The sequence below is a fragment of the Corvus hawaiiensis genome, chromosome 3, assembly GCF_020740725.1.
Source record: "Corvus hawaiiensis isolate bCorHaw1 chromosome 3, bCorHaw1.pri.cur, whole genome shotgun sequence".
Lineage (NCBI taxonomy): Eukaryota > Metazoa > Chordata > Aves > Passeriformes > Corvidae > Corvus > Corvus hawaiiensis.
Window position 1 is genome coordinate 7304864 of NC_063215.1, and position 20650 is coordinate 7325513.

At 39.5% G+C, this 20650-nt stretch overlaps 1 protein-coding gene across 7 annotated transcripts in view; it reads left to right on the forward strand.

Annotated features, from left to right (window-relative positions):
* Nucleotides 1-20650, forward strand: part of ITSN2 (intersectin 2) — an 81879-nt gene that overhangs the window by 12095 nt on the left and 49134 nt on the right. For all 7 annotated transcript variants that reach the window (XM_048296157.1, XM_048296155.1, XM_048296159.1 and 4 more), the window contains exons 2-3: nucleotides 1003-1066; nucleotides 19975-20067. In XM_048296157.1, coding sequence (XP_048152114.1) covers nucleotides 1036-1066; nucleotides 19975-20067 — 124 coding nt within the window. In that variant the 5' untranslated portion in view covers nucleotides 1003-1035. The remainder of the gene's footprint in view (nucleotides 1-1002; nucleotides 1067-19974; nucleotides 20068-20650) is intronic.

Consider the following 20650-nt stretch of genomic DNA (forward strand, 5'->3'; position numbering starts at 1 on the left):
GGTTAGATGTCTGAAAAGGGGGTGAGTGAGATGTGACTCATGTATTTTTAAATAAAAATAAATATTTCATTTTTGTAGCTTCATCCTGTACAATAGTTCCTCCACATAGAGGACAATGATTATGATGTATAGATTTCAGTATTTAAGTAAAATTATCTCGTCCAAAACACAAGCTGACTTAATTGTCTTAGTTCTATGTTCATAAAGCAGTGAATTGTTCATGCTTTTCCCTCAGATAAGTATTAGTGAATATTTTGCAATTCTAAAGTATTCTTTATACAGGTACTCTTGAAAGGATGCATACTAGAAAAACGAAATCTTAGTACTCTGATATTTATTATAAAGTAAATTCTATTGAGACATCGTTTAAATGCTGCTTTTGAGTCTTTATGCAGTAGCTCAGGAGAAGGAATAACTTCATTGTGTTACTTCTGCAAAACTGTCTGATGACAGGTTTTTATTGGGACAAGCCCTTTCTTCAGAATACATCATGTAAGAGTGTTTTCTTTGTTAATGGGGCGTGGAGTGGTGGAATGGATGAATTTGAATAATAATTGGTTTCCCACTTTGCTCAGCAGCAGCTTTGGCTCAAGGCGCTGAGCACTGAACTTTTTTTTTTTTTTTTTTCTTAATGAAACACTAAGTATTTACCGGGGAGGGCTGGCAGGGACCTGCTGGGACCCCGGGCTCTGCTGTCCCCAGCCGTATGTCCCGGCGAGCCGGGGGCAGTTCGTGTGCATCACTCCGAGCGCTTGGTACTGTTTTCCTTTAAGAACTGGCACAACGTTCAGGACTGCACCGCATACCCTATACAAAATAAATAAATAAATAAATAAATAAATAACCCCCCACCCCCTCGCCGGTGTAAATGCCGCTGGTTCAGCAGCAGCAGCAGCCCCGGGCCGGGCATTGTTCGCTGTCGGAAGTGGGGCCGGGGACGGACGTGCCCCGCTCGGCTCTGCCCTTGTTGCATTATTAATGCACGATGTTTTCATGTTGCAGATGGCTGAGGGCTAGCGGGGCGCACTCGGGACCATGATGGCTCAGTTTCCCGCAGCCGTGAATGGTGAGTAGCTCCGGGTTGCTCAGGTAGGGCTGGGAGGTTTGGATTTTTTTGTTTGTTTGTGTTTTTTGGTGCCCGCAGCAGCGTTTGGGTCACTTTGCTGCAGATCGCTGCCCGTAGCCGAAGCCGGTGCTGTGAGGCTGGAACAGCATCACTGCAGTGTAATTTGGGCTACGGAGACGCCTGGAGTGGCTGACAATCTCTGATCATTTCCAGGGCTGAGGAATGTGTGAGTTGTAGTGCGAGCACTGCCTGACTTCAAGCAGGGAATATGCTAAGTAATAGTTGATTAAACTCGCATACCTTTACTGTTACGTAATTCAGCACAAAACGTGTTCCATTATAGTCCATTACGCTGTTTATTTGAAACAAAATATTTGAATGTATCAAGCAGTTTGTGACATTGATGAAAACAAGCAGTCCTAAAAAAAAAAAAAAAAAAGAGAGAGAAATAATTTTCCTCTTGATTGTGCTCCTTCCACTACAGAAACTTTTGAATTCATTTCTTAGTAATTTCCTTTCAAAGACATACGAGAGTTGGAACCTTAGTATTGTTTTTGTGTGTGTATATGGGATGGAGCTCTTTATTTTTAGAGGAGTCTTACTTGTGAAGGCACGATTTGCAAAGACCTGCTAAGAAATTTGACATTTGTGTGTTATTATTTACAGAGCTCGCCAAAGTGAAAATACAAGTATAGAAGCAATGTTTTGTACTTCAGATACTCCTGACAAGGAGTATTTCTCCTGATAAAAATAAGAAAACAGGAATGAGTATTTATCTCAGTTATCTGTGAAGGTTGCTGCAGGACTGGTCTTTAACTAATTTAGAAAATTGTCACTGCTGAGATAAACTGGGAAAGGGGTTTTGGGTTGGTTTTTTGTTGTTTGTCTGTTTTTTTCCCAGAACAACATTCAGATTTCAAATTAAACCTCTGTTTTACATACCTGTTTCATTGGAGCATAAGACATTTTGTAAAGAAAGAAATCCGTGTAATAAATACTTTTTTTTTATACAGTCAGCTGCAGTTTATTCCTGACTTTGCTTTACAGACATTAGAATAAAAGCCAAGTAAAAGGAATCAATATATAATAGGGGAAATCTATATGCCAGATTATTTTTTTCACTTAATTGAACATAATGGAATATTTTTTATATTATTGCCACATGATTTTTGCTTCTCAATTTAAAATAAACAGTCAGAAGCTCTCTCTGACAATACAGGTTTATGTTCTTGGTTCTCTCTGTGGTTGATGTATGCGTAAGTTATTTGATGTCTTTTTGTTTTGGCTTTTTTCTCCTTGGTTCTGTTGGAGGATTGCAAGTGTGTTGTCAGTAACCACATACATTGCTCTCACAAGCCTTACTTTGAGAGAGAGATCCTTGATCTGAAATCCCTTGGGCAGTAGTCTGCCACTCTCAAAAGGAACACTGCCAGAGGATGCTGCCTTTCTCCTCTCAGAATTTTACTGTGTTGTAAGGCATAGTGAGAGAGAGAGCACGAGGAAGAGAGACACCAGGCAACAGTTCAATTATTGCTCCTCACAGAGTAGTTTGGATGACTCTGTGTTAACTTTGTCTAGTCTTGCAGTTATATTTCTTCCCAGAACTGATGAAATTTCAAACAAGTCAGGTGTTTTAAACAATAGCTTTAATGTGATTTCTAGGTAAATACTGACCTATCTTTGCTGTTGAAGTTGTTCTCTAATATTTGTTCCTCTTCCCTGCTACTTAACCACTTACAAGCACTGCTGTAGTGGTTGCACTCAAACTAGTTCACCTGAATTTGCCACTCATTGCAGGAAACCTCTAATTATGTTGTTAGACCTTGGTAGTGACTTGAAGCATGAGATGAAGAATGAGGTTATGTGGGAGGCAACCAAGCCATTAGGCATTGCTGCAGCCTGTGAGCACTGGCTGCCTGCCTCACCTTTGTATTAGCACAGCATTGACCCTTCCCTTTTGTATCCTACTGGGGGAAATAGTGGGTTCCTTCTGTGGGAAAAAACCTCTTATTCTTATCAAGGTACAATATACTTTGCTTTTAGTTCATGAGTACTGTAATGCATGAAGTAGTTTCCGTTTCAGGGTTATTTTTGGCATTCAGTGTTACAGAAAAGTGAGTGAATGGCATGGAGCAGATGTGTGTAAAAGTATGTGATGGTGTGACACGGGGTGACAATGAGTCTGAGAACTGCAGGGTTGGAATGACAAAGCATGATACTAAGCCTCAAACAAATATGAGTGGGAGATACTACAACACTTTATTAACCAGCCTAAGCAGAGAAAGCAATTCTGCACAGGATCCTGCGAAGGAAGGGGAACTGAGCTGTGTGTGCAGCTCCAGTGGAGAGACTCAGCTTCATTGAAGCACCTTCAGAATGTACCTTGGCTGAGCAGGGTCCTGAGACTGTCCAGCCTCAGCACGTGGCTGATGGCCAAACTGCTGTACTGGGAGCTGGCGTGTTCTTCTGTGGTCACGTGTAAACATTGGGTGCTCTAGGGGCATCTGCTGTTGATAGACCTCTCTTTAAAGTCATGAAAGGACACAGTGCCCAGAAAGGAGCTCCCTTTGACTCTCTGTTGCTGTCCAAGGTGACCTTTGTGGGTGCCTTACTAACAAGCTGAAATTCAAAGAGGAAAAGCAGGACTAAAGAGTGTGTGTTGATTTTTCTGGAACTCAGGGTAGACCTGCTGATTTTTACAAACTTACATCCCATGTAAAATGTAAAGGTTGTGGTGACATTTTACATGAACAGGCAAGGCTGAGCAACATGTTTCTTATATATAAAGTCTGCCAATTACAGCACCAGATGGATAACAGATGTTTATCTATGTGGAGTCCAGCTCTATCAAAGAGCCACTCCAGGCATATCCTTCTCCCCAGCCTGCAAACAAGATTGAGGATTCCCTACTGAGAGTTTAGTTCTATCCTGTAACCTGAATATTGATCTTTATTCCTGTGAAAATGGCAATATAAACCCAGTTTATGGTAGTTGATTCTTCTTACAGTTCTTCATCTGGGCAGAGCTTGCTTAGGAATTCATCCTAAGTCTTGCAAAAGCTTCTGGAAATGGCATTTAGTTACACTAAACAATAAATATCTTCAGCAATTGTGTTTCTAAAGAAAGAGTTAATATACTAACTGCAAAAGACATTTAATAGGATAAAGGCTTTAAAAGGTTAAAATGTACTTCCATCTAATTTGTCTCAGTGATTGCTGCCTTTGTCACAGGAAAAAGTATCCTTCACTGCCATGGGATGTGTTCTTTCCAGCTGGAGAGGAGTTGCAAGATGTTTCTTTTCCAACTCCCTTTCCTTCTTCGGTAGGCTAGATTTGTTCAGGGTTTGGTGTCCATGCTGATGGATCTTGGTTTGGGGAGATTTAATCTTAAAGGACCAGCTGGAACAAGGAAAGCAGTATTTGCTGATCAGTATCTTTCACATTGTTTACTTAAGTACCATTGGAATTTTTGGGCTGTGCTTTTTTTTTTGTTTATGTTTTTATTTGTCATTTCTCTTCCTTTCTACCACCTGTTTCCTTTCGATATAAATTTTCTGTGGTCCAGCAGGAAAATATCTCCGATAAACTGAGGTGTAGAAAGTAATAGTTGTAACTCATTTCACATGCTTCTAAACCTTCATAAGTAGAACTGGATTTTGTGCTGCTGTGAATAGAATTGAGTTTTGTATTCTCACACTTAGGTGTGTTGGAGACTAAAGCAGACGTGAAGCGGTTCTGTGAGGTCCTGGTTCCACTGGTGTCATGGGTAAAACACTCACCAACAGGTTCTGCTGCACCTTCTCTTTAAAAAAAGTTAGTCTCAAGCTTTGCAGTCTGAATTTTTTTCAATTAGGAGCAACCCTGGTCATCAGAGTTCAATTAAAAGCTGCTTGAGTGCAACCTAACTCTTCACCTTGTGTGCACTGTAGATACAGAAACTGTAGACTTGAATATCAACAAGCGTAGATAAAGATACAAAGCTGAATTAGACCTTGCAAAACAGCTATCAGGACTTGTTCTCCCATCTAAAAGTAGGAAGAGGAAAGAAGTTATAAGACAAGAGCAAATATTTTCTCTGTCTTTATTTATGAATTAATCCTTCCTTTCAGTGAGGGCAGTGGTGTCAGTTGATACGGAGCAAAATTCATATGCTCAAGTCAGAGGGGTGTTTATCTTCCACTATCATACCCTGCAAAAAATTAGATTTCCAGTGTTTTTGCCATATTACATATTTTCTTTAATCTAGCAAGTCAGAAATAGTGCTGTAGTGTTGCAGAATACAAGGTATCTTATTTATATTTAATCGTGAGGATAATATGATTCACAAGGAAGATGTAAGAGGAAATCTTAAGAGGAAAAAGTAGTTAGACGTGGAGGTACATGTTAAATGGAGTAAATGGAGTTAGGTTTTAACAAGGGAAGGTTGCACTTTGTGCCTTCTTCAATACTTGAGTTTTGTAGAAGAAGTGTAACAGATCCCATGATTGGATTTCCCTAGAGAAGTAACTGGCTAAAAGGGAAAGGAAATGCAAGTTTAAGACCAGAATGCTGTAGTTGTGATATTCTTCATGGATTTTATCATGATGCCAGTCTTAATGATTATTTATAGCAATATCATCAGCAAAAAGCAAACGTATGCTGGTTAAATTGGGAGATGACAAACTCTGGAGTAATTTTCCAGCCAGAATTACACATTAAGGTGTGCATATAATTGGTTAGATTTCATCACATTTCTGCTGTGCTGCCTTCAAATAGATTTTTAGCCATACCATTATGGGCTAGAAGAATTTTTGCTGTATGCTGGGAATTCAGCAGTTGGCTGTGACTAACGAGAAAGACAACCGGATGTGTTAGAGGATCACATAGTAATTACGTGATTTGAGGGAGAGGAAATGCATCCTAAAATGTGGTGGATGAAATAAGGAGTGCTGTGAACTATTGCTCAGGCACTGGTGAGACATCTTGTGGGTTATAGGGTAGAATTTGGGTTATCTGCTTAAGAGGGGGAGAAAAAACCCAGGAAGTGAAATAGACACAGAGCTGGGCTTTAGTGTATTTAATTAAGTACTGAGAAAGAATAAAGGGATTGCCTTTTTTAACCTGCCCAGATAAAAGCTTACTGTTTCGTTTTGGGTTTTAATTTCAATTTCATTGCATTTCTTATTCAGTAAATAAATTTGCTCTTTATTTTTTCTTACTGGGTAGAACAGCATTGAGGAAGGATACTAACTTGTCTTTGAGTACAGTGTTACCACAAGGGTATAAAGAGATGAACCAGCTGTTGATGCAGTTGGTCTGGAAATGGGAATGGTTCTGTCAGCAGTGACATTCTGGACCATGATCAAGGAGGAAATCTGATTGCCTTAAGGCAGAACTTGAATTTTAGGAAGGAATTAATGTATTAGAGTTTCTTGGAGAAGCAGCAGTCTGCACATGGTGACCTTGGAAGTCCCTTCCAATCCTATGCTCCTGTAATGTAGTGAAGAATTAGATAATAATGAAGATTAGTGTTAGATCTTGAGCTGTTAACTTACTCTAAGCCTATAGCTTTCTCTTGCTAAGATTTTGTTTTGTTAGTATCATGTGTTAGCTTTTATAAGGTAAGTAAGTTTACACTGAGTGGGAAACCCAGGACAGATTTTATCTGGAATAATAATACTATAATGCAAGCTATTTTATTCATTTTGAATGTCAGGGAGACTTCCTGGAGTTTTTTCTTCAAAGCATACAAAAACCTAAACAAAAAACACAAGAAGATCTGCATACTTCCCCAAAATGGAGCAGAGGGCTAAAAGCTTAGCTGAAAAGACTCGGAAACATAAATCTACCACATGGCCAAGTTTCAGAGGGCTCTGACTGTTAAAATGTTAATTTCCTTGAAGGTTTAACTCCAGAGTTTGGGAAATACACTACTCTGATAAGCCACTTCATGTGGTTGTTGCAATTTAGGGTTGATGAGCATTGTGTGAAGTGGCACCATCTTAACATCTACTAAATCCCAAATCATCTGTGATCATCACTTTGAACAGGCCATAGACGATACTAATCAGTATTGGCAGAATGAGTTCAGGTTTAGCCCACTAATTATAATGGCAAGAATAAACACATTTTTCAGGCATTGTGGTCTGTCAAATATATTTATATAATGCCCTATTACTTTAATTAGGAATCCTGTGTGTTCAGGCTTTCCACTGCATCAGTTCTTTCGGACATCTGTTGTTTTTCTGACAATGGGACAGTAGCCTTAAATCATCACTGAGAGAGCTGGAAGGGGCGAAACCCTGGAAAGCTGAAAGAATATCAGTGTCCATGGGACTAGCATTCATGCTGGGTACCTTCAGAGAAGATATTTTAATAAGCTAAAAGCATTTGTGCTTTAGTGGGATGTGAAGTTCTCTGTATGTGAGTCTCAAGAACAGGTAAGATTACCTGAACATCAAGAACTTTTACTGCTCTTCTTAGTGAAGTAATTTGCTTAAAAGTTTCTTTTATGTGCAAATATAAATAATAGGTGGTATATTTTAAATTATGCACCGACATTTTTCCCTGCATTTCTTCTCATAAACATGATTTAGTACTGAATCGCGATCTTTGCCGCACAGTTGTTTCTTTAGGAAACACGTCTTTCCTGAAAAGTCCTGGTTTCACTGTTATGGAACTCTGCAACTGTTACAGCGTGTGTTGATGCTTGTATAATAGTACTGAAAAGGGTACACTTCCATTTTCTTACCAACTAGGAGTGAAATTTGTTGTGCAACAAATAAAAGCACTTCCACAGTGCTTTGTTTCACAGGAGATCTTCAGGCTTGGGGAAATAAAATGTACAGGTGTGAGTTAATGTATAAACTGTTTCTGATGGAGATGATGAGGGTTGGAAGGCCAGCAGAGTTATTCTGCTCCTCTTATTTCTCGTATTCTCTGTATTCAGATTGGATTAAGAAATACACAGACAGTCCCTTTTAACCTGACCTGAAGATAACATTCACTAAGCTCGCTTTTCTGGAAATGATCCACTCTGTAGTTGCCAGAATCTGTTACACGAAAGGATCTGGAATTATACACAAAGTAAGGATACCTGTGAAAAAGGTAGCCAGAGAGAGGTTGTGGCTCCTGTGCTGAGGGAGACTAAATGGATGAGAGTTGTTTAGTTTAGTTTAGAGACAGCTAAGGATAATTTAGGGTTTTTTTAGAAACAGCTAAAAAGCTGTAAAGCCATAACAGTATAGAAAATGCTAACAAGAGAAGGCATATTCACTGGTTTTTTTCATAGCTGAAAAGCAACACGATGCCTAGTGAAATGACTGAGTTTAAGCTAGCAGAAGAAAATGGGTTGGTTTGTTGGTTGGGTTGTTTGTACGTTCACACAATGAACAACTCACAACTCATTTTCAGAACTCACGGTCTTTAAGATGTTTTGGAACCAGTACATGGAATCAAAACTTGAGGAGGAAAGATCTGTGCCATGGCTATTAAATGATTGCTGCCTTTTTTTTTTTTTTTTCCTTCCCCTTTGGGGGTTTTTTTGGCTCAAGAAGCTTGCCAAATTGGTGATTTCTGGCAATTGAGAAACTGTAATAACTGTAATACCCAGGGAAGAATTCTGTTCCAAATTCTAGCCCCAAAATGTCCCTATGAGCCACTGGCGAGGCAGAATTAGGGACTGTGATATAAACTGATACCAATGGTTGTATGAACATAAATTAAACAGTTTTCAATTTATTATATTTCAAATCAAACCCCCATGCGTGCTAGGAAAGTAATATTGTATATGTGCTGGATATAGTTGGCAGGTTCTGTTAATAAGTAATTTAACCTTCTAAGGAGTGCTGTTTAAGCAAACTCTTATACTTGCTTCTGTTTCCTTTGTGTTTTCTTCCAGTTTTCCCTCCATTTTTTCTTTCTGCCAGGACTAGAAGTTACAAAGAGTAGAGTAACAAGTGATTGAAGATACAGAACAGCTTCCTTATGTGGATTAATTGCATTGACTAGACATTTCAGCTTGGAAAAGAAAGGGTGGGGATGGTGGAAACAGTAGATGTCACCTTCCCAAGGTCATCCATTATTTTGTAGGCAAGGGAATGGTAATTATTCTCTGATAACATGAGGATTAACCAGTATCAGATGAAAGTACTATTGGCAGATATCAATCATACAGAGCACTTTGCACAGTGTCAAATAAACAGTGAAAACCGTGACAAGCTGACAAAAGGTCGTGGATTCCTTAAATTATTAGAGAAAGGTAGATTTTCCTTCTACTAATGAGGCACTACCTCTGGTTCAGGAGCTGCCCTGGGGCTGAGGAGACTTCCTGGAGCAATACCACCACATGGTTGGCTCAGACTGTCGCTCTGTGCTGGGATCTCAGCTGGGGGAATATTCAGTCTCTGCTGGAAGGACTGTGTTTTTTTTCCTGAATTATCTCCTAATTTCATTTTATTCCAAGATCATTTAGGAAATGCTTCTTCATATTTTTCTTCTCTCCTACCCTTCATGTGTAATTTTTTTGTTGGTTTTTTTAGTTCACCTGTTTTCCTCTTCGCTTTCAAGTCTGTATCCTAGTCCTCCATTGTAAATATAACCCATCAGCCTTCCTCCTGGTCCCAGACTTCCTCCTCAAGTCTGAGAACCCAGAAATGTGGTTTTTACTCAGTGACCAGATAGGGACGAGAACTACAAAAATTACTAGAAAGGACCTGATATTCCTGAAACAGAATGCCGTTCTGATTTTGTAAGTGTATGTCTTCGTGGGAGAATAACTTCCTTTACTGCACCTAATTTCAAGGTTCATTTTGCATCGTCTTGCCTGGTGTTTTTATTGCCTGCATTTCTCCTGGTGCAAAAAGATTTATTTGCTGCCACAGATGGAAACTCACTTGAATCTTATTAGTTTTGCTGCACTCCACAGAGATTTGCTAGACAATAATTAAACAAATTGTCCTTTTGTAAATTTTTAATTATATTATAGGGGTGTTTTTTGAATGCTGGTGAGCAGCAGCAGCATAAAATCGTGGAAAGGGATTTTCCAGGATTAGAAATGTTTTGTATAAGCTCTGGTGGTCTTTTTTCACAAACATGGTAACTAAAAATTTTTATTTTCCTCATGGAATGCTTTGGTACTATACAGGTTGATGAGTTTACTCAAAAAAAAGCTTCTGACTTGTCCTTAACTGAAGGATAAGCATCTCTTCCATCTTCTGTGTCAGGCTGGAAAGGAAGGCCATGGAGGCTGTGAGCTGGAAGTTTGCTCACCTTAAAAGCAAATGGAGGCAGGTCTTAAAGCTAGAGAATTTGGCAAAGTATGATTATGTTATGCCATGATAATATTGCTCACTTGACCTTTTCATACCTGCCATTGGAAAGATCCTTGTTGGTGTGATTTTTTTCTTCTCTTCTTTCCATTTCTAAAATCCATCCAAAAGTATGAGTTGCAGGTTTAGGGAAATGACCATTCCTCTGTGCTGGGCACCAGAGAGGATGTACCTCAAATCCTGTGTCCAGTTCTGGGCCCCTCAATTTTGGAAGGACACTGAGGGGCTGGAGCGTGTCCAGAGAAGGGAACGGAGCTGGGGAAGGGTCTGGAGCACAAGTCTGGTGAGGAGCAGCTGAGGGGCCTCAGCCTGGAGAAAAGGAGGCTCAGGAGGGACCTTCTGGCTCTGCACAACTCCAGGACAGGAGGGTGCAGCCAGGGGGGAGTCGGGCTCTCTTCACAAGTAACAAATGACAGGACAAGGGGAAATGGCCTCAAGTTGTACCAGAGGAAATTTAGATTGATTATTGGGAAAACATTTCTTCACTGAAAGGGTTGTTCAGGCACGCTGCCCAAGTGGTGCAGTCACATACAAAGATGTGTAAATGTGGCACTGAGGGACATGGTGTAGTGGTGGGCTTCGCAGTGCTGGGTTAATGGTTGGACTTGATGATCTTTAGGTCTTTTCCAACCAAAATGATTCTGTGGTTCTGTGATTCTGGGCACAGACAGAGCTGTCATTGGATAGAAGAATGGGCTTGTTTCATGTGCTGCATCAGTGTAACTCAGCGACTACAGCTGATTTCAGTGTTATTGCTTCTCCAGAATTAGGCAGAGAATAATTTTATATTAATTGCTGGTATTGAATCTAGATCTGGCAAAGGCTTAGGTTAGGCCCAACTCTGTGCGCCAACTTTTTCATGTAAGAAAAGGCAAAGTTAATTAACTCTTAAGAAAAAAGGATGAGTTTACCAACATTGCATGCTACAGTGATTGCACTTTTTGATGAGAAGTAGGAAACTTGCTTCATTAAAACTTAAAAAAATCATATTGACTAAATTGTCCATAATTTTACAGAAAATTAGCATAAAAGGTAGCATGTTAATTTGCAGTTCAGAGTACTGTCAAGTTTATACACATTTCTAGTGCACATTTCCTAATGTACTTTTACATTAGTAGAGCTCTAACAAAACTTTAAAGCCAGTTTTTTTTGGTTGGTTGGTTGGTTGGGTTTTTTTTTTTTTTTTTTTAGTATTTTGCTTCCTTAGTGTGTTTTTTTTCAGGGGGGTTTCAGGGGAATTGGCAATAATTTCATTAAAAAGGATCTCTGAAAATGGATAGCCTTAATGAGCTAAAAGATTCTGTGATACTTATTAAGTGTAGAAATACTATCCTGCTGTTATAAATTGATAGTTTAAGTGCTTTGCAATAGTCAAGTGTGCTGTACAGTTCAGAAAATAATTGGATCTATACTGTTAGCATGGCTTACACTATTATGTATCCCTAAATTGTTTTAGGGATTATACTCCTTCTAAAAGCAAGGATTATATTTCTACATTGAGATCATTGCATGGCACAGAGTGTTCTGTGTTCTAATGTTCCTCCTTTATGGATGGATTTTGTGTATCAAAGTGGGGGCTGCCAGTGACAAGATCACCAGGCAGAATTCTGCACCACATCTCACAGGAGCAGGTGGATAGTATAAACAAGCTCAGTATCTTGTTTTAGTGAACTGCTCAACCTGAAGGTTCCCAGTTTACCAAATACCTGGAAACTCTGTACATAATGTAAAGAATATGAATTGTACCCTAAAATGCAGTGTGGCTGCTGTTGCTTTGTCCACATTTCTGTAAGTTTACTTTTCAGTTGAACAAGTTTTGCTTGGCCAAATCTTGTAGCTTTGCCTGTGTGTCTTGGTTTGAAAGGCAAGTGTCTGCTAAGGAAGGTAGGAGCCTCCCTTGGGGTGGAAAATGTAACCCCCTTCCCTCTGAATTGTTACTATGATTTTGAAATTAAGGGGCTTTCAGGCAAAGAGATGAGGAATAGGAATAACAATTCTTTACTAGTACATATAACAAGGCAATAATACAGAAACATTGGCTTGACCTGACAGAGTCAGGATATGACCTGACACCCTGCCGGGCAGGGTGGTGGCAGCAGTCTGATTAAGGGGTGGCTGCACTTCTCTTGAGGTGATAGATGTGGTTCTGTTGAGGCAGTGATCCTGTAGAAGGGTCTGGTCCTCCTCTGAAGGTCCAGTGGTGGTTATGTAGCTCTTGTCCTCTGGGAACCCAGTAGGTAAGGGCTGAGTGTGGTGTTCCAAACCTCAGATAATATCCAATGCTTGGTTCCTCCCCTTGGGCAGAGCTCCTCCCCTTGGGCAGAGCATCTCACAATGGGATGATGTAATTTTATGAGCCATGCAGTGAGGCTTGGTGGCCCATTAGCAGAAGAGGAAGTTACCAGGGATGTGTCATGGAAGAGATAAAGAACCCTGCCCCACCTGGTTTTAACAGCTGGTGATAGAATACATACTTTTGGTTACATCTTACATTGTCACTTAAGACAGTGTGCCTGACACTATTTAACAACCTGTCTGCAGGTACCAGTTATTTTTGGTTAACACACCAGAGATGCTTGAAAATCTTTAACAATTCTATCAGCTTCAGTGGGTACAATTCTTGTAAATTAAATGAAAATACAGAATTGAAGGAGAATCATGTTTCCCTGTGTTTAACATGCTTTAGCTACAAGTTTTCCCTTTCAGCTCTGTGCACACTAAAAGAAGTTGCTGAAGTTACAGTTAAGCACAGAGATAGATACTCTTTTCCTCTGACAGCTGCCTTCGTGTTGACTGAGAGCCTCCATGGAGCATTTCTGGTAGCATAAGTAGTGGGTGGATTAATGTATGTATTGTGAAAGGAGATTGTATGTGGCTCCTGCCATGGCCTCAGATCATGGAAGTTGGGAAGAGCAGGTGCAATCCTCAAGGAAGAGCAGGTGATGCTTTGGGATGGACCTAAAGCCACCACAGTAGTAGTTCATAACACATTAGCACACCTAAATAAGGATAAATGCTGATTATTAGTAATTTTTCTCCTGTGTTTGATATATAGAATCAACAGAGAAGTAGGGAAGCAAATGTTGAAAATAGCAAGAATACTGATAAGGAATCTCAAATTCAGACTAATGGTAAAATGTTCTGTCCATTTTCCGACTCCTGGAGTGTTTACTCACCCCTGAGAAAAATTAGAAGTCTGATTCAACATCTCAATTGGGAGCATTAAATCCAATCTGTAATAAATACTTCTGTGGTAAACTCATCTGCAAACACAGAAAGACTGGAATTATTAGATTTATCCCAGTATGTCCTAGACCAGACAACTCTCTGGAGGCTCCTAATAGGAGAATGTAATGTGATTGCTGGTTGCATTAAGGAAAACCCCTTGTTTGGGGTGCCAGCTTGAGGCACGTTGCTGCATGTCTGTGCTGAAATTTCCCTGTCTTTAAACACAGGGATAAATATTTACTTAGGGTCATTATGAAGCGTTATGCTGAGGTTTTTTGATAGTTAAAGAGGTGGTGGTCTAATCCTCGTGATTTATATGTACAAGGAATGCTCTTTCAATTTAGGTTTATTATCTCTGTGGAGTTAATTAACTTTGTAGGTCGTAGGAGCATGGTTTTTATTAGAGAAAAACAAGCAACAGCTGTGAGTGAGAAACAAGGACAGTTCTTTGAAGAATGTGAAAAATGTCTTATGGTTTTTCCTTATTAGTAATCCTGCCGTTCTCACTATAGCTACCCTTTGCCTATGGGCAGTACTAACCAGTGGCAGAGGTCTTACAGAGTATTTTCAAATCTATATACTTTTCTTCTAGGACTGCACCTTCTTTTCTCCCCTCTTTTTCAATGGTAATTACCATTTTAAGGAAAGAACAGTGTTTGTTTCCCTTTTGATGTTGGCAGCCCGTCAAAGCAAGTCCTTTATGTTATTCAGAAGGTTATCTGTCTGATGCAGTGTTGTAAAGACATTTCTGAAGCTCTCCTGAAATGCTGTGATCCTGCCATAAGCAGACTTCCCTACTCTCACCTAGAGAGGTGTCTTTAATTTAAAATTAACTTGAAGGAACTGAAGACGTTTAATCACCAGCATAGTTGCTTGTTTCCAAGACTACAAAATTGTGAGTGCTGCCACACTGAATTACAGAACTACCTGTTACATGAAGGTGAGGCCAGCATGTATGTTTTCATCCTTAGAGAAGTCTTGAAATAGGCTAAAATCATATTTAGCTTTCAGTGTTTGGGTCTTTGTCATTCCACATGGACTTTCTACATGGGCAGACTCCACATGTGATGTTGAACTCTTGGATGTGTTGTGGAGTTTTGGAGTGGGCAAGTAAAGGAGCTTTCATTGTTAGTCTTCTGTTTTGGCATAGGGAATCTGCAGAGACATTTCTGGACCTCAAGTCTAGATTTCCAATATTTGGTATCGAGAACAAATGCCAGTGCTGACATTTATTCAGTCTTCTCTGACAGTACCAACCTTCTCTAGGAAAGAAAGAAAGAAAATTTGACCTTTGTCTTCCAAAAGTCTTACTAATATAGACATGTGGGTTTTCATAAGCCAAAAAAAGCAGGTGAAGACAGTAGTTACTCTGTTCTAGGGAAAGTCTTTGTGGGGAAAATCTCTCGAGTTCAGCATTTCTTGAGTTTTGATTCCTGAAAATGCAGGGTAGTCAAATACAGTGTTTGCTTCATTCAGGTCGCTCTTCCTTCATGTATGAAGTTGTAAGATGACACAACAGTTAAGATTCTAAAGTAACCTATTTTGAAGAATAATGAATTAATGAGATATCTTATTGTCAGAGAGACTGTACTGTTTTTCCCCTCCAAAATTTTATCAGCTACAGTCGGGAAAAACTATTTAGGTCTTGAAAATGTCCAGGAAATTTAAGCTGAGTCGGAAAAGTAGTAATGCACTAATCATTGTCTGCAGAAAAGCCTCTCATGGGAGCATGTAGTAGAAACTGTATTTTGATTTCTGCTGGGGAACTGGTCTGTAAAAGTTTTGTAGTTCACTGCTGCTTGGAGAGCCAAAGGTTCAGCACTGCTCCGTCAAGGAGATTCCTGCCTCTTGCCCATCCTATGGTGAGAGAGGTGTCTGTGAAGAGCAGACACCTGCAGTTTGGTTTGTGATTCATGCATGACTTGCCATGAGTGAGGACTGGGGCCGTGCAGAAGGAAGAAGAGCAGAAATGTCTCTATGCAAAATTCATTTGATCTGATTTACGGGCAAGACGTTTCTCAACAGTGGAACTGAAGGTGTGTTAGTGCAAAAATTGTTGAGCTAAGCCAGATAAGTTTAGATGATACATCTTGGATGGCAGATGTTTGACTCTTCCAGAAGTTTTGCCCTTCCCAGAAAAGGAGTATCTTCCCTTCCTCACAGTTCAGCATGCGCAGAACGTGGTTGTGTGTAAACCAGGCAGTGTAACTCTTCTCAGCAGTCCATTTTTACCACTTGTGGTAGTTTGGGAAGAAGTCACAATATTTGTGAGGATTGTAGCATGATTTGATGGTGCTGGCACAGGAGAACTGAGTTTCAGACTAATTTTGGCTGTGTTTTTGTGATGGTCTTGGTTGTGCTTTAGGTAAACACAACAATTACTTTAGCAAATGGTGTTGCAATGTGCTTTGTGGAATTGCCAAGACCTTGTGAGTCCCGTTGTTCAAAGTGTTTGTTTCAGATAGACTGGTATGGTATTTTCACATGGTATTTTGAGGAATCTTAATATGAGCTTTTCTGTATGCAGATTTTACTTTTCTTAATTGTATCACCAAGTGGTAGCATCAAAAGAGCTGTGAGCACCTGGTTAAGCTAAATATAACCCCTCACAGTGGTTCAGCCTTCCCTCTTGTGCTGTGCTCTTTAGCTTGTTTCTGTGGCATATGGGGTGGGAGTTGAAAAAAACAGTGAATCCTTTAAATAATAAGTGTGGGTGGGGTTTGACTGCCTTCACTGTGGAACCCTACCAGAAGCATTGGTGATTTTTTTTTTTTTTTTTTTTTTTTTTTTTTTTTTTAAATTTTACACAAATACTTTCATTGTCCAACAGTTATTAACCTCTATTCAGACAACAATGGCCTGTTCTAGTTCAGGCTGCAGATGGCAGACATTCTCTCTCAAGTGATGTTAGGGTAAAACTTAATTTTCTGTGACTTTGTTCAGTTACAGACAAGCACTAAAATTCCTCTGTGAGAGCTGTGCTGACTTAAAGGTGTGTTGTTCTCTAGATCCTAATTCCTGCTGTAATTATTCATATTTTTAAAAATCTATATTTTTATATATTGGATTTTAAGACTTACTGCATTTTCTTCCATGCCGATAAAGAAACCAGCAGAGAGCATATCTTTATGGAATTAATCACCAGAAAAATAAGACTTTCAGTTTCTGTCTTTAGGGAAAGGGATAATCTGAAATTGTTCTTACTTTTGAAGATAAATTTTTAGCAGGTTGGTGTTTTCTGGGTGTATATTCAGTTCCCTGAAGCATTCTCACAATGTACTTTTGGTAATGTGTGTTTGTAGTTATTGCCATTCCATGACAGCTGCTTGCACTGACTCACTCAGACTGTGGAAGGCTGTAGAAGCACTTGTTGATATAATAATGTGGTTTTAGTCAATTTTTTTTTTTTAATGACATTTATACTTGCAAGATACTTGGGGTTGTTCAGCCTGGAGAAGGCTCCAGAGAAACCTTTTTGTGGCTTTTCAGTAGGGGGCCTGTAAGAAGGATGGGGACAAACAGTCCAGCAGGACCTAAATTGAGATAAGAGAAGGGGTGATGGTTTTAAATTAAAAGACTGTAGATTTAAAATAGATGTAAGGTAGAATTTTTTACTAGGTTGGTGAGGCCCTGGTACAGGTTGCCCAGAGAAGCTGTGGCTGCCCCATCCCTGGAAGTGTTCAAGGCCAGGTTGGATGGGGCTCTGAGCAACCTGGTCTGGCTGAAGATGTTCCTCCTCCTTGCAGGGGTGTTGGACTAAATCATAGAGTCACAGGCACGGATCAGAAAGGACCTTAAAGATGCATTTCCAGTGGTAAAAGTGTGCAAAATATCAAGTGTGCAAAAAACAGTGATATTCTTGGCTCTGTTAAGGAAGGCAAAAATGAGAATGAAGGGTGAATGTGGATCTTGAATCACTTTTTGAATGAGATTTTAATCATCATCCAGCTACAGGTGTGAATTTGGTGATTTACTGACCTCTGCAAGGTTTTAACACATTTGAGACAATGCTGTGTAAAACTTTGAATTTCATAGTTGGAGAGAAAACATAATTTACCAGATAGTAAAACAACTCCTTGAATACAGAAATATATTAGATTTCCAAGATTGACTGCCATCTTCTTGTTTAATTTATGACATATAAATAAGAAATTGTGCATATATAAACAAAAGTTACCTTACCATGTAAATTGGGTTCTCTAGAGGGGCTATGTTGATGCTAATAACTCTGGTCAATCAATTGTTACTGTGTTTTTATCACTTTGCAGCCACTGACCATGTGAATATATTGTGGTGGTCTTAATGCTTCTGTTGTTGATATCAAAAAGGCGAGGAGTTTTGCAGTAACCTCTTTCAAAAGATGTTCGAAGAGGAGTATTAAATAGAAGGAAAATGTAATATTTTGGGTTTTATTATTTTATTTCCTTCTATTAAATAGAAGGAAAATTGTTAATATTTTGTTTTCCATAAATGAAAAAAGTGGTCAAGTTCTCTGAAGTTGCTGGTGGGCAGCTTTAGGAGCATTTCTTCATCTTGTCAAGATAATTTCTATAATCATAACCACATTATATCTTAAAATTAGCACTTTAAAGAAATCTAAGTGCTGCTAATTTTCTGAGTGCTCTAAATTTTGCTGTTGGGTGTAAGTTGCCCTCATTTGTGTCTTACAGTAATGCTCACAGTGCCCATTGACTTCTAGGCATCTGATTTAGATTTACTTCACTTTATTATCAGTATCTAATCTAGATTTATTTATACTCATTTAATCAGAAGAATAAAAACAAGGGGGGGTTGGTCTTGAAGTGCAATTTCACATGTAATGTGCAGGAAGACCCTTTCCTTGATGCCACACTAAAACAAAAATTGGTATATCAAGAGAGGGAAGAAAAACTCCAAATTTAAGTGTAGAGAGGTTGTATCCTAATGTCCTCACATCTTTTCTGTTACGCATCCCCCCAGTGAGTTTCTGTTTTGTTTTGGTCTTTTTAACTATTTTATTTCTCTACTAAAGTAGCAAGAGTGAACAATTAAATCTGGACACATGCAAGGAGAAACAGTTTTAACAGGACCGTCTTAAGAGGAGACATTAGGTCTTTTTTTGAAAATGTATTTGTTTATGTAGAAAAACACAGATGAGAGATGATTAACATCATTACTGTGTCTATATTGTCCAGTACATCAGCTCACAGTCCCTTCACTTTGTTGTTATTCTTTGAAAAACAGTGTAAAAACCTCTTGAAGCTTTGGAGGTTCAAAGCTTTGAAGTAAGGTTTATGTGGGAAGAGGAAACATTTTATAGTAACTTTCTTTCAAAGTGCTATGGCTTTTAAAGCAAGTTGTTAATATCTTATTAGAAGAATTATTCATTCCCTTGACTGTTTTTTAGTGAGCAATACAAACACTCGACAAATTAACAGATCTTTGGAAGTAGTAATTCTTAGCAGAATGTAATTTTAGAAGTGTTTTTTCATGTCATAACCTTTTAATGCTTTTCTGAGTGGTTCCATTCAGAATTTTGGCTAATTCTTGCATTCATTGATTTGAAAAATTAAATATTTGTCAAGAACTTCCTGACTAAAACTTCCTCCTACTTAAAAAACAAACCAAATTATTTCTGGCAAGCTGCTTTTCCTGCAAGGGACACACACCCTGACCTTTATGCAGCAGGTTGGGGCATTTCTGAAAGTCCGTCTGGTTCTGCCTGGTATTACCAGCACCACTCCGTAAACACAATTATTCCCTGTAATTTCTCGTTCCTACTGTCAGGCTGTAATATTTTATACTCCATAAAGTATTGAAAAATGTGAAGTGGAAATTGCATACTGTTTTAAAAAAAACAGCCCAAAATGTCACTCCTTTGTCAGACAAAACCAAATTACTGTTGTTAGCAGTCCCAATTTTGTTTTTAGAGTGTTGGAAAGACAAGTGTAAATCTTTTTGTCAGCTGAAGGGTGTGAAAGGTGCATGAGAACCTGGGGGACACCGAGATTCGTCAGTGAGCCAGGGCAGTGTTTGGCTCACACAGGGGATGGTGAGACACATCCTGCTCGGGCTGCAATCAATCAGCAGCAACAGGAAGCTGCTCTGCACCAGCTCGAAGGACGACAGAGCTTGTTTGAGAGACGAGGGTGAAGCAGTCTGGCTGGGGGATTGTCTCAGCTCGGCTTGCACATCTGGGAAGCAGGTCTGTGTTGCATAACGTCCTTGCCAAACTGGTAGGAGCTGGGTGTGTCCGCATCTAACTTTGTCTCTTGAGAAAGCCAAGCTTTTATTTTGTAAGTGATGTGCTTTATTTTTGGAAGTTTTCAATCCATTTGGTTGTTCACTGGTTTTTTATTGGCTTGTTTTTGTTGTTTTTTTTTTTTTCCCCCAGGAGGGCCAAACATATGGGCCATCACCTCCGAAGAGCGGGCCAAGCATGACAAGCAGTTTGATAGCCTTAAACCCACAGGAGGTTACATTACAGGTTGGTCTGAGGCTCTGCATTACACATTAACTTCTGTGTACACATACCTATCTCTGTAAAACAGTTTGAGAGCTGCATCCTATTTCTAGCCCTTTGTTGTGTGACTAATAACCATATTCTTCAGCCAAACAGCCACAGGTTATTAGTAAACTTAACAAGCTTTCCTCTAAAGTCGGGGACAGGAAAGCTGTTTGGTTTAACCCTGTCACTTCTGCAGCCATCAGCTGTGTGCTGCCATTCTGTCTAGTTTCAAAAACCAGAGAGTATCAGGCAAAATCCATGCTCACACAGGAGGCTGCCAGGGAGCTCTTACAGTAGCTGTTGTGGCAAGTGACACCAGACACACCAGAAGTGGCTCTCCTCAGTCTGAGGAGAGAATGCTGTGCTGTTTGGTATCTTTGTTTTGGAGGATGAGGCAGGGAGAGGGATGCTGACAGCTTGTCCTTGTTAGCAGCTGCTTGAAATTTATTACCCATTGGGGCTTCAGCAGGTTCTGAGTGGACTAACAGCATTTTGCAGGGGCCTGCTGTCAGTTCCAGTTGCATTCCGCTGCTTCTCCTCTGAAACAATTGGGTCACATTGC